This window comes from Micromesistius poutassou, assembly GCF_964030765.1.
Source record: "Micromesistius poutassou genome assembly, chromosome: 2".
Taxonomy (NCBI): domain Eukaryota; kingdom Metazoa; phylum Chordata; class Actinopteri; order Gadiformes; family Gadidae; genus Micromesistius; species Micromesistius poutassou.
In genome coordinates, this window is record NC_140272.1 from 3,356,243 (window position 1) to 3,371,046 (window position 14,804).

The 14,804-nt window shown below is 48.9% G+C and overlaps 1 protein-coding gene across 3 annotated transcripts in view; it reads right to left on the reverse strand.

The window, feature by feature from the left end:
- The window catches only part of LOC311338356 (eukaryotic translation initiation factor 4 gamma 3-like), a 55,794-nt gene extending 41,486 nt beyond the window's left edge, over positions 1 to 14,308 (reverse strand). For all 3 annotated transcript variants that reach the window (XM_084463588.1, XM_084463587.1, XM_084463586.1), the window contains exons 1-5: positions 13,759 to 14,308; positions 5,356 to 5,425; positions 4,032 to 4,199; positions 3,253 to 3,345; positions 2,117 to 2,149 (exon numbers count right to left, since the gene is read on the reverse strand). In XM_084463588.1, coding sequence (XP_084319714.1) covers positions 2,117 to 2,149; positions 3,253 to 3,345; positions 4,032 to 4,199; positions 5,356 to 5,425; positions 13,759 to 13,916 — 522 coding nt within the window. In that variant the 5' untranslated portion in view covers positions 13,917 to 14,308. The remainder of the gene's footprint in view (positions 1 to 2,116; positions 2,150 to 3,252; positions 3,346 to 4,031; positions 4,200 to 5,355; positions 5,426 to 13,758) is intronic.
- Positions 14,309 to 14,804: the final 496 nt, after the last annotated feature.

The following is a 14,804-nucleotide window of genomic DNA, read 5'->3' on the forward strand; positions in this document are numbered from 1 at the left end:
CAAACATCATGCCTTCTTTACTCTAGCATTAAGTCTGTAGTAAATGCATTTCTAGTAAGCCTCCAGTAGAGACATTCTAAGAGCGGGAACTAGAACATGGGGCTACAGCGGTGAACAGAGTCATTGACCGTCACATCGGGCCTCCCTCCCTGGGAGAGGGAGCGATACGAGGGAGGGGGTGTGGTACAATAACCCCTTGTCCGGCCGGCCAGTGGCCTAAACGCCACATGGGCCCCTCAACTCAGACATGACAGGAACAATGGAACGAGCATCAAAGAAAGGCAGAACTCAAGAGTGACATCAGCTGTTTGGAGGACGTCATATGCTCTTGGCAGATGAATGAATTTTCAGGCCTCAATGGTAAACGTGTTTTTTTTGGTGCTTGTGCTTGTGTGTGCGTGCGTCAGGGCAGAGGAGGCACAATACCAGTGTTCTCTAGTGCTGTTAAAGCCCATTGTGTGTAGTGTAGTGTGTGCATGCTGTAGTGTAGTGTGTGTGCGTGCTGTAGTGTAGTGTGTGCGTGCTGTAGTGTGTGTGTGTGTGTGCGTAGTGTAGTGTGTAGTGTGTGTGCGTGCTGTAGCGTGTGTGCGTGCTGTAGTGTAGTGTGTAGTGTGTGTGTGTGCATGCTGTAGTGTAGTGTGTAGTGTGTGCGTGCATACTGTAGTGCGTGTGCGTGCTGTAGTGTGTGTGCGTAGTGTAGTGTAGTGTGTGCGTAGTGTAGTGTAGTGTGCGTAGTGTAGTGTAGTGTAGTGTTCTCTACTGCTGTTAAAGCCCATTGTGTGTCGGCTTCAAATGTTTTTCCAACTCTGCTTCCGTGGCGACACTAAAGAGCCCGGGGGCCACGCCCCCTGGCCTGACTCCACCCACTAGCTGATTGTCCACGCCCCCTTGGCACAGCCCCTGTCATGCCTGCTGGGAAGTGTCTGTACACACCGGCAAAAACACGCCAGCAAAGGAACACGCCAGGCCTCTGTTAAATAACTTCATTTAACATGGAAGCCTCGGGAAGGTGAGAATGACTGAGTCACTTTGTTGGGGGGGGGTTATTAATTACAACACAGATCAGAAGGAAAGGTTCCGGGAAGTGTCACGTCTAGCGTCTTGAGGCATGAGTCATGGACCGAGCTCTGCCAAGAAACACCAAGGAGCTGAACCGCTGAGCGTCCACAGAACCATGAGGACATGAGGACGCTCTGAACCGCTCTAACAGAGCCTCCACAGAGGACATGAGGACATGCTCTGACCAGTGCTGGGACAATGGGGCCTGAATCCACACTCTTCTGTGACCCTTCTGTGATTTATCGTTTAACCAAACTGATCACCAATTCAGATGGGCTCAGAGTTTTCAGAGTGGTCACACTGAAATTGTATTTAGGGGCCGAGATGAAAAAGCTGAAGTAGCCCTGCTCTAAACGCGACGCACCAGGGCAGGGGTGGGCCACATCGTAGTCTTACTGACCAAGGAAGAGATTTGTTTAGAGCTAGAAATATATTGGCTATTGAACCGATATTCCCGCTCTGAATAACAGGGATGTGCCGTGGGGACTTAAGTCACTGACTTTACCAGGGCAAGTCTGTGCCTCTCTGTGCCTATCTGCACGAGCGGGTTGGTTGCATGTACTTTCCTAATAAGATGTCCATAGTACATCTTACCCCTGGTTTGTTTAAGGTTGATGCAGGCCTCAGTGCCTTCCAGCACTTGGACAGCACACCACCAGCTCCTGGGTACTCTCCTCTGTGTCTTCCCATAGCTTAAGGAACCACACAGTGCATCATCCCCTGTTCCCTATAAGGCTGTCCAAAGAGGACAATAACAACTTTGATTCAAACGATTTTGAATTAAATTAGCTTATTTTTTGGAGTTTGAGGTCATTATAAACCATAATCAAATCTGGCTAGCAGTATAAAGACCTTGATTGGCCGCGTAAACACCAGATGCCACGAGCAGAAAGATGGAAATAATAACTAAACTAATAGATGGGTTTCCAATAACAGAATGCAGGTATCTGGACCTGAAGAGGCGTGGTCAGGGTCAGGGCTGTGATCTGCCTGAGGACAGGTGGGGGGGTGCTGGTGGGTTAGTGAGACAATTACGAGACAATTGAGGGTCAATTACCTGATGGTGTGTTGGTCGAGGCCCCGTTGCAAACTGGTGTGTGGGTCGGGGGGGGGGGGGGGGGGGGTAGGAGAAGGAGTTGAGATCCAAGAGAGAGAGAGAGAGAGAGAGACAAAGAACAGATGAACATGACATGGTAGAACAGGCAGCATGATGCTAAAACACAAGGAGGAGGAAAGCTGAGCGACTCGCTGGCTAGAGACAACCCAATGAACACACTCGTGTTCATTGCTGCACAACTCCTCCTGAAGCCTGCCTCAGGCTCACAGGCGGCGGAGAGGCTAATGCTTCACAACATTTTCATAATTTTTCTCAGTGTCAATATGCAGTTTTAATTGGGACCGTTTTCTGAAAGCAAGACCTTTGAATATGATTACAAGACTTAAAATGTTGAAACTAATTCTGAACTTCAATAACTGAGAAAAATAAAGATTACTGCCAGATTGGCATAGTTACAGCCAAATATCTTTGAATCATTCACAATCTGTTCATCCAGATCAGATAAAGATAATCCATCAGAATCATACTCTTTAGAAGCAGTACCTGACCCAGATTCAATGTTTTTTCACTGGTTTCCGAAGAAGACTGGTTGCAGAATGGATAAAAAGAAAACATTCCTGGTCTGAATGTACAAAACAATGCCTCTGATATGGTTCAGCCGTTTCCCCTGGAGAACCGTGAGATCTCTGATGAGGTCCGCTTACATTTCAGCCAACGGTAAACGAGGCCTCCCTGTATGAACCCTATTGTGAAACCGCGGGCTGGAACTGAGAGATGCTGAAAGATAGAAATACTGAATGGAGTATTTGTCCCATCCTGTGGTAACCATAGCTCAGGGAGAACGTCACTTCTGATGTATGGATCTCTTCAGGGCAGAATCCTGGCCCACGAAACAGATAACATCTGAGGCTGAAGCGCGATATCAAAACAAATCACTCGTCTACTCTCTCTGCCGACGTGGATCTGGTGTCCCGCAGCGCTCTGCCCACCGGTCAGGAGCCTCTGCGTTGGACCCGCGTCACCGGACGTCAACACGCTGACTCAGCTCAATCTGGATCCAACATGGCTGCCTCAAAGCAACACGATCCGTGTGTTTTTAACTGCGGCAGGTCGGCACGAGGGACCATGACACTCACCGGACGACTCTGAGGCTGGGCATTCATTGGCTGCGTTTGAGTAGAGTACACTAGAGGGGCGGAGCCGGGATTCTGTACAGGGTTGTATGGAGACTGTCAGAGAGGAAAGAGAGAGAGAGAGAGAGAGAGAGAGAGAGAGAGAGAGAGAGAGAGAGAGAGAGAGAGAGAGAGAGAGAGAGAGAGAGAGAGAGAGAGAGAGAGAGAGAGAGAGAGAGAGAGAGAATACACAAGGGGTAGGGGATGCGATTATCACTTATTATTGAGAATTACATTCCATCACATGTTCATTGTTTTTACAGTTTAGGAATCTGTGTTGCATGAATGCACTCATGCGTGCACTAGGAACTTGTGTGGCTTGTGTGAAAAGAGTGTTAATGTGTGTGGAGCCAACAGTTTATGAGTCACAAAACTCGAGTACAAATGAGGTCAGCAGATCATATCCACTGCTGTGTGTCAATGAGACCGGCACAGAAAGGCTGGCTGCTCCGTAGTCGCTGGGAAGGGCTCAGCAGCTATTTATAGAAGGCTAGTGGAGTAGAGGAGGTGCTGCGTAGGGGGGGCTGGAGCGAGCCACTAGGCCATGGGAGGGGGGATAACTGGATGGGTTTATCAAGAAGAGCTAGGTGTGTGTGGCCAGCAATGGGGGGGAAACACACACACACACACACACACACACACACACACACACACACACACACACACACACACACACACACACACACACACACACACACACACACACACACACACACACACACACACACACGGCTGTAACTCACCCCGGGGCCCGTCTCCCAGCCCTTGGGGTAGCGGTACGGCGACGCCGTGGCGAGCGATACCTGAGAGAGCGCCGCGGAGTGGGCGTGGCCGGGGGGCGTGCACGCCAAGCCGGGGTGACTCTTTGAGAGGTCGTGAGCCACATACTGAGGACCAGCATGCCTGGGTATCTGAGGAGACAGACAGACAGACAGGCATGACCACAAAACCTGGACCCTAAACTTGTGTCTCTCACTATTACACCTCACACCTTAACGCTCATGGATTGATTTTCTGCATGAGCAATAGGATTGTTTTTTTATACATTGTGTAAACCTTTGTTTAAATATATGGTAATAAATAATATAATTAATGAGTAATAATATGAGTAATAATAGAAAGTTTGTCCGCGTTTCCCCATGAAGGTCGAAGCCCAGAGGCAGTGGTGGGAAAAGATTGACAGACTACTGGCTAGGATGTGGGCGAGAGAGCTTGGAAGAGTCTCTCTCTCCAGCTGACCTAGGATAACACAGCTAATCTAGCCTCCGTTGCTATGGGCGGAGCCTGTGTTGCTCGGGGCGATGGTTGTGAGTAGGTACAGGCGGGCTGGGTGGGGGAGGGGCTCACTCCCTCTCTCAATATAGGAGCCCTGCTCCAGGAAAAGGGAGGAGGAGGAGGAGCAGAAGGGGAAGTTGGGGGAGCCAGCTGTCCAGAGCCAGGAGTCCTACAGACATGCTCCACTTCCATCGCTCTCCTCTGCACCGCCTGGTTGGAGGGGGGGGGGGGGGGGGGGTTCGGCATGTTGAGAGAGGGTGGGGTCACATTAACAGAATTATACTGATGTGACATAATATTAATTGTACACACCTTTTGAAAAAAAACCTTTAGCGGCTTCTGTTTAACCTGAAGGGAAGGGTTGAAGAAAGAGGCCGTGTTTTGGCTTAGGGCTAACCTCCAGTTACGGCTTCAGTGACAACAATACGCAGCAACAACCTACTACTGCAGCACCAGCCCAACTGAGGGTGTCAAACAGCGCCGACCATCTGGAGAGAAAACACCAGCCCAGGCTGAGCTCCTGCTGGTCACCAGCCAATCAGGGTCAAGGACTTCAGGACCAGTGTGAAGGCTTTAACCCTTTAGAAGTGACTTCATTCCTCCTCAGTGAAGGCTATACTGGTAGGCGGAACACACGTACTGGTCTGGAACATATAGTAGACTTAGAATGATGATGGTAACGTAGACCTCTGATGAAACACTGGAGGGAAACGTTTGTATAAACCAACAACCGCTCTGGACCAGTTGGTGGTAAATAACCACCAGCGCTCTGTCTGTCTGTGTGATACTCACGGTATAGACTGCAGTGACTCCAGGCTGTGAGAAGATGCGCTCGTCTATCGACTGCTGGACCCGTGGTATTCTGGGAGGCGGGTTGAGGAATGCAACCCAATCAGAATCAAAACAGACCCAGTGGGGGGGAAGGGTGTGTGTGTGTGTGTGTGTGTGTGTGTGTGTGTGTGTGTGTGTGTGTGTGTGTGTGTGTGTGTGTGTGTGTGTGTGTGTGTGTGTGTGTGTGTGTGTGTGTGTGTGTGTGTGTGTGTGTGTGTGTGTGTGGCTAACAGGCAACTGCGAGAGCACAGACAGGAAACAAGAGTTGTGGTTTTATTTTGGCGGGTGCCTGACTCCAAACCAACTCCAAATGAAGAAACATGCTGTAGGACCCACAGGGAGCCAGAGTGACGGCCGTAACACAACACCACCACACGGGTCTATCGCCACATCAGGGAGATTCATTAGTACTGCATCCATTGATCCGTCCTGGGTGGATGGACGGGTGAACCTGATGGCTAAGATATTACAGTCTGTGCACGTTCTCTCCCCCAACCTCTTCCCAAAATGCCCCCCTCTCCAAAAGAACACAGTGTGCCGGCACTGGGAACTCCGGGCAGCGGCGAAATCCAGACATGGACTTACGGAGCGCTTTAAAGACCAGACCCCCCACCGCCGGGAGCAGCAGATCAGAACAATCACAAGGGCTCTGGCAGCAGGAAGGAACAAAGGTATGAACTGAATGTGTTGAGTCTCTCCTGCTCTAGCCTCAAGTCCAGGAAACCCCAGAATAGAGCGCCAATAACCACAGGAAAAAGAACAAATAAAGGACACCCTCCTCTGTGCCTTTCACCTCCACCGTTTGGTTGGTGGAATACTTTCCCTTTCCTGAAGGCTTTGGGACGATAAGGACACCAGTATAAAGTCAGAAAGAAAGAGAAAAGAGAAATAGGCAAAAAGAGAGATAGAAGGAAATTAGAAATGGCGAGAGAAGGGGCCAAAACAGAGAGGAGACAAAATGATGGGAGACTCACAAAAGAAATGACTAAGTGAAAGTAACCTGCACTCACACAACAAGTTCAGTCGGTTCCCAGTGACGTAGGGAGGCGCGCTGCAGGACTGGTCACATGCTTTAGAGGAAACAGAAAGGGTTTTCTTGCCTCTTCAGCCTTAAATAAATATAAATCTATCCTTTCCCCCAGCAAGATCAGCACCCACCTGCAGGGCCTCCAGATAAGCCTTTCCTGGCTCACTGCCTGCTCACCCTCCTCTTGACAATGAGGGAGAAGGAGAGAAATACTGAGGGAGAGCAAACTTTGCATCTTGTTTCAAGATTTATATTTTTTTTAAAAGGGCAAAAGAGCAAAGAAATGAACCACCTTCAGAAACCCTTGGAAACAGGCCGCACAAATACAAATCTAGAAAACATCATATAAAATTGTTCCAACTATTTTGTTTTGAAGTAAACAGAAATGTTTCTGACTGAATCTGGTACAGATTGTGTGGAGCTGGAAACTAACACAGAATGAATGTGTAAACACCAACACATCTTTCCAGCTTGATAACAATCATCCTTTTCGATTTCTCGCACTGAACTGCATCTCGCAAGACCTCCAGGCCCTGATGGAGGTTAACCACATCATTCTGGAGTCATATAGATGAGAAGACGAGGCCAAGGAGAGAGAGACTCCAACAGACACAGTGATGGGAAGTGAGGAGTGGAATGGGGGGGGGGGGGGGAAGGTTGTAATCCATGGCAACGTGATCCGTCTGACAGACCCCCGCCGGCAGACCCCCGCCGGCACGCCCGGTCTGTGTTGAGGAATGTAAACAGAGGGGAGGGATTCTGGGAAAACAGGGCCCAGGGTGTGAGAGAGCTGGGGGGGCAACAAGGACACATCTAACACCAGGTTCAAAGGTCAACAAGCTTGTCAGCTGAGGCAGAGAAGGCAGCCCACAAGCCCATGACACTAGGAAGGCTCCTCCAGGAGTCTTCGCCAGGATGCTGCTTATGCAACAGACATTCCATTTCTTCTTGTTGGGTCTTGTGTGGGGATTGAGTTCAGAGAACATTCTGACCCACTAGAGTCGGGGCCGCCAGTCCAACCAGGGCTGCAGTGTGCACGGACACGCACTGCATTATGGGTATTGTATTACAAGTGAGAGGTTATAACATTCTGTGACATTAAGAGTCAATGCATTCTTGCAAATTAGGTTAAAATGATTTAAATTATAAATATACACAAATATATTATTTTGGATCATTGTTTGGGTCTGCCATGGGATTATTTGTAATTCAGAACGAGGATGTTGGTTGCCCATGCTAAGTGCCCTGGGCATGCAGTCTTTTCTCTGTTTCACCACACAATCAGCGAGTGTGACGTTACCTCAGCGTGTTATGCTAACGGGTGTTTGAATGTGAGCACTCCTAACCGCAGTGGTACTCACCCAGGTCGTTACCCTCATACAGAGACCGACCGGCAGAAGTCAAGTTGTGTAAAGTGTGCACTGAACTGAACAAGTTGGACTTGTAGCCAAACCTCTCCCTGCTGCTGCTGCTTGTGAATGCCTTGAGGAGCGGGAGAGTGTTCTCACTCACAGAGAGGAGACACTTGAGCAGTGCGAGCTCTGGTGCCAGGCCGCTGCCCTGGAAGGGCCCGAGCACCATCACCAGGGCCGAGCCGTCGCCCTTTGGTCTGCTCGCGTTCTGCATGAGGAGACCAGGGGGAAGAGCTTCAGGACAAAGTCCAACCTCGAGACTTGATGACCTGACGACAGCGGACAGCGGCATCACATCTCCTACATCAGCCCACAGCAAGGTGGCCCGGTGGCTGAGCTCTCTGGTCGCCACAGAATGGATGACTGCACTGCGTTGACACATGAATATGAATGGACTACGATAGCATAACGATCAATGCTCCACACCCAGCGTCCGGTGTGAAGTTATATGTATAGATTAAACTATAACTAAGACTGATGAAAATGTTTTAAGCACATCTTAAGAAAAGCGTACTCATGTTGTGCGCTAGTCTCATATAGACGAACACACATCAGGCATTAATCACAAACATAATACCTCACATCCACAACTGGACTGTTGTGATGCAATAGACGACCTGTGACTGCTGACCAGACTGTGAGGTCTCCGCCTGTAACCAAGCCCCCCCTGCCTTAATGATTCATTAACACCCCACCGTGCCGTCACACGACACCATGATGAGGATCCTCATGTCTCTCCATGCTGAGGGACGTGAGAGCGCGCTGGGGTGCAGCAGAACTCATCCACCGGGCAGACAGTAAGGACGTGTGTGAAGGGCCCTGCCCTAATGGACATGAGGACATGGGACTGGAGACAGACTGACCCACTGTCCCAAAACACTTGGTTAAATAACTACAGGTTCTGCCAGGTGAAGCAAAGGTTTCCCAGATTTAACCGGCAACAGTAATTAATTTACATTGCATAGGTTTACATAAATTTACAATCATGTAAATTATAGATTTGAATTTCCCAGATTTGTGTGAGGGAATCCTCCTATTTTCCATAAGGTGTCTGGTGTTTCAGAAAGAAGAGGGCACTGCTGGCACTGCTGGGAATGGTTCAAACTTTGACATGTTATTCCTCTTGATTTCAAAGTGATTTGATTGCCCAAATACTGAACGGAAAGGCAACCCACATACGGTCTGATCTATTATATATTGTTTTCATATTATTATATTATATTGTTTATTATATAGTTTTTTCTGCTACACCAAATTTAGCACGTCACTGCCGTCAACGACAAACCAAGGTTGAGGAATAGCAGCCAAGACACAGGCTGATTCATTTAGTCCCAGGACTGACGTCAGAGGTTATCAGGAGGAGGAGAATGAAACAAGCCCAAATGGTTACTTGTGCACTTCTGGCACCACCCAGCCTCACAAAGGTTGAAAGGCAGAGACGCCAACACATCATGTGTGTCAACATGCAATGGAAGGAACAATTGACCCACTTTTGCATAAATATTAAACGATCAAATGCCAAACACTGCCCTACAGACACCAACACACCGGTGATACCATGAGATGTTGCATATTAATACAGACGAGGGACTCCATCCACAATATGCTGAGGCAGCCGCCTTCATAACCACTGAATTGTCAGAGGTATTGCAACCAACTACCACACCTGTTATGACAATGTTGTCCCATATAGCCCTCACCAAGCCCCACCTGGAGTGCTACTGCCGGTGCAGTATAGCTCTGCATTGACCATGACTCTCCCCGGCCTGACACACAAAGCCTTGTTTGGGGCCGTGTGGGAGGGCCGGAGCGTGGCATCCTCCTTGCCTCATCAGCAGCTTACTGTAAAGCCACTTAAGTGCTGAGAGAGAGAGAGCGAGAGAGAAAAACACAGGAGGTAATTTCGGATACAAAAAAAAAAAATACCCTCTACAGGATTCAGTGAACCTTGGTGTGTGTGACCACATGTGTGGCCAATGAACCCCTACTTTCCAATCCATTAAACACACTCAATAAGGACACTCAAAGGCCTAGGCCAGGAGTTACATCAAACAAAGGTGAATCACTCTGCAAGTGCCAGGTGTTGCTTTGGTAAACCACAATGTACGATATCAGACTGCAACTGGCCGGTGGATATCCACGATACGATATGAGAGCAAGGCTCATGGAGGGATCACAGACAGCCTGATCTTCAGGTAGCCTGCAGGCTACCTGGCGATCAGGCACTTTGCCTGATCTCCCGTCAGCACTTTGGGAAGGAACAGGAAGTAGCCTGAGCCAGTGTAAATGGTAGAGAAGGAGCAGCGCTTTCCCATGCTAACAGACAGACAGACAGACAGACAGACACACACGCGATTATGTTACTACTTACGTCATTTACAGTTGACTGTTTACAAGAGCTTGACAAGAACTGAAATCAGCTTTTGTCGGTCACAAACGTGACCGACAATTACAATAACATTGGAATACATGAATCTGAAACAAAAATGAACTGAATATATCAGCAACATAGTGGTGGTTCATTTAGAAGCAGCTAATGTCATGTAGGAATTTTAATCCTTTGATTGGAATAATCAAGGGGAATTCCACTCTAGGGGTTGGCAGAGGCAGAGACCAGGGTTTGTGACTTGAACATCACAATTCAACCCTTTTAACAAAGCCTAGTATGACAATAGTCGGGTGGTTAAGGTTCAACTCCATCCTGAAAGGTTCTGGGTTCTATACACTGAAATCTGTAGTCTATCTTTAGGCATTCTTCAGCAAGGACGCTCTAAACTGCTCATGAATTATAGCCATCTAATTCTATTCACTACAAGTCGCAGCTAGATAATCATTTATTTTCAAAATCCACAACTGAAGGTCTCCAGCCTGCTAAGCGCTGTAGTCGCTGTGCCAGTCTGTCGGTAGCAGTAAGGAGAAGCGTCTGCAGCAGCCTTAAGGGGTCCTTCCTAAAGCTTTCTGGACAGCGTGAAGGTGTTGCTTAAAGATCTAGCAGAGTGACTGCAGAGCCCAGTGGTGGCTGGGTAGCAACACTCACCAGTTTATTTATACACAGCAACACAGCCTGAGCTCATGAGATACAGTGCCTGCATGCTCCAGCCTCAGCACCTGTCCTGGAACATAGGGTACCCCCCGCAGACAGGGAACATAGGGTACCCCACACAGCCAGGGAACATAAGGTAACCCCTGCAGCCAGGGAACATAGGGTACCCCACGCAGCGCCCACCGGGGATTGGGGCTGGCTGCAGGACATGACTTTGGGCCTGGTTCTCCCAACCAGCAAACCACTAAACTCACTCATACCTTTTAAGCCTTGAGACGTATCCCTCAGACAGAGAAAACCACTCATTTAAAGGAAATGATGCAAAGTGTTGTATTGTCAGTGGATGACCAACTCTAAATACTCCTCACATATCAATACATTCCAGTACAGAGGTGCGAAGAAGAAGAAAAAGGAGAAAAATGGAGTTAACAGGAAGAGAGGCAGACGAAACGCCTGCTTGTGTTTCCTGGCTGAGCTAAGCAGTGGCTGGTGGTGGGACAGGAAGGCAGCGAGAGAGAGGCAGAGAGGGAGCTGGAGAGTCAGAGAGGGAAGCAGAGAGAGCGGGAGAGCGGGAGGTAGAGCGAGAGAGCGGGAGAGAGAGGTAGAGTGGAGACAGGCGGGCTGACCTGGGCCTTTGTTGGCAGATGGTGGGAGGCACCGCCTTGGCCCTGCGCTCTGAATGCTAAGCAGAGCTGCCATTGTCTGAGAACCCAAGCAACAGCCGCATGAGCCAGGCGTTTCTCTGGCAACCAGTAGCAGAAACAAACTGCTCTTCCCCAAAAGAAGAACCCCCCCCCCACCACACGAGTCATCCCATCCTGCTCTCTCTCACTCTCACTCAAGCTGTCAGGAGACACAACAGCACACGGACGCACGCAGGAGCATCCCCAGTGCGGGAATCCATCCCGCTGGGGGGGTTAGAGCCACAGAGCACAACATGCTAACACATGCCTGGCCTTCCAGACAGAGACCGCCAACAGCCCAGACATGCACCAACTCTCCCCCAGAAGGGTGAGCCCCGTCTGGGGAGGGAGGGAGGTTAAGAGACCCTAACCCAGGGTATTCATTCATTCAGAAAAATGACGATGCATTGAGCGGGCATTGTAAATATTAACTCAATCTGACTATTTGTATACACTCTTAAAAATAAAATAAAAAATTCCCAAACTAGGTCAACGTGTGAATGCAATTCCTCACATTGTTATGTTCAGCTACTGGTCTTCCATGAATCCAAAGGGAGATCCAGAGAATCGCAGCATTGAAGATGAAAAGGGATGTTTTGTTAAATCCAAGCATGTTACAGGTGAACAAAATGTTTCAGACTTGACGAAAGCTTCAAGATCCACATCAGTAGAACACAGCCATTTCATTCTGCAGTAATGACTGTTCCATATGCTCAAAATAAAATTCAGAACCATGAAACGCTGGCAGCAGGCTATGAAATAAATCTGAACCATACCATCGTCTGAACATGTCAGCTACAGCCAGTGCATGGCCTTGGCATTGCTCGGTATAGAAATCAAGTTTCAGCTTTAGTGCCAATGGCAGTTACCACAGAAACCGTGCACCGCTGCAGCATGGCTTTACACTACCAGCAGACACAAGAACTCACACCACCGCCATGGTGGTGTAGTCCAAATAAAACATGACATAACCAGGATGACTTCATGAAAAGTTAGCTCACGACAGAATAGTACTGATTATTTACGTCGACATGTTTCTAGTGACGACAGGTTCTTCTAAATATATTCATTTGTAGGGGCAAATTGGTAATGTACCTCTATATCAGACACTTTAATTATTATATTTTTATATATTATTTGTCGGCATTAAAAGCATATTATATCTAGTATGTTGTTGTAAAATGCGCAATGCAATCAAGATGTGTCGTAAAAGACCATACAATTTCCCAATCAACAACACGTCACACGGTCACGACCGGTTTACAAAAGGCTGTTATCGGTACACTCCGGCTGGCTCTGGTCCCGGCAGGCTGACTCCTAGTGCCCGGTACTCTGGTGAACCCCTGCCGTCAGGCTGACTCCTAGTACCCGGTACACTGGTGAACCCCTGCCGTCAGGCTGACTCGTAGAGCCCGGTACACTGGAGAACACCTGCCGTCAGGCTGACTCCTAGTGCCCGGTAAACTGGTTAACCCCTGTCGTCAGGCTGACTCCTAGTGCCCAGTACACCCCTGCGCTCAACGCGTGATACAGCGGGGGTTAAACACCCGTCGGTGTCCAGTGATGGACTCCACTGGACTTCCCTGCTAGCCGCTAGGCTACCAGCCCGGTAACCAAGCTACTGCCCTGCTAGCCGCTAGGCTACCAGCCCGGTAACCAAGCTACTGCCCTGCTAGCCGCTAGGCTATCAGCCCGGTAACCAAGCTACTGCCCTGCTAGCCGCTAGGCTATCAGCCCGGTAACCAAGCTACTGCCCTGCTAGCCGCTAGGCTATCAGCCCGGTAACCAAGCTACTGCCCTGCTAGCCGCTAGCCACTGAACAAAGCCGGTTACCGGCAAAGCCCGACGCCGGCCGGTGGCAGCCCCGCTCCCTGGTGGAAATCATTTTAAAGCATTTTATACAAATGGACAAATATAACGTGTCACTGCAAACCCCACACACACCACCACCTCCCCGCGCACACCAGAACATTCGCTGTTCCTATTTAACCGGGCGGACTGTTACAGCAGTGCACCCGGCATGCTAAGTCGTTAGCATGCTAGCTAGCAGCTTGTCCCCTCCCCTCCCCGGGCTTTACATCACTCGAGCCCGGACACCCGTCACCGGTCACCACTCATAAAATGCAGCTGTGCTTTTTAAATGAAAAGTGTTTGAACATGAAAGCTAGTGATTGTGATGTGCCAGTGGATAAAGGATACTGAGGTGGCAGTCCAGCGGCCGGCTGAGGAGCGAGCGGAGCTCCCGGCGGTAGAGAGGTCAGGGCAGCCCGCAGCTGGCCCGCCGGAGAGGGGCCACTTCCAGGTCCGCTGACTGCGACAGTGGCGGATTTGGGGACCACTTTCGTTGGCAAACTCATTGCAAAACAATTTACAAACAGAAACAATATTCTAATAAATACTTGTACACACAGCGCCTAGCTTGCATGCATGGAGCAAGCGTTGCAGATTGTTGAAGCAGGCCCCGGATCCCGTTGACGAACCAGGAGAAGGAATAGCGACCGAACGCCTTTTCATGGAAAGTCGCTGTTCGGATCAGCGGTGCTATTCATGGGGACGGTGGGAGGTTTGCCTCCCTTGCCCGTCCGGAACCTCCGTGGATCCGGTCCGGCTCAATTCTTCAGATAAATATTGCAGTTATCTTGCTTCCTTCAGCAATTTAGCTTTTCTTCTCAGTAAGTCTGTTTTCTATCATTTTTTCCTCACGGAGATGGGAGACTTCGTCAACATGGCGTTGCGGCCGCTTCCAGCAGTCCGGGCAGGACAGATGATTCGGCACTTCTCGGGCAGCTACGTATATACTCGGCTTATTGAAGGAGCCAGTCGGAGTATTTTCCATGACACCAAACGTGCGGTTTTGTCTTTGATTGTTTTGACATACAATAAATGTTTGGAGACTTCCGCAATTACATTTGAACAAGTACATCGTTTTCTTTATTTTTAAAGTAAGCATCAACAAAATAAACCATGTTATGCAACGAGTCAACGCTGCCAATTAGTATTCATAATTTGAATGGTTTATTAAATCAAAAAATGCTATCCGAACTTTGTTTTGCAGCAAGTTACTTGCATAAACTGTATAAAATATGGTTACTTGAAAAAGAACGATTTGCTTCGTTTAACTCTGGCGTCATCTAGTGAATATTTTGCCACATTGCATTTCAAGTTTACACTTGAGTAGGGTTAGTAAGTAGTGACCGTGTATCATGTTGAGGCAATAGAGGGGGGACTCTATTGTCCAACTCGAG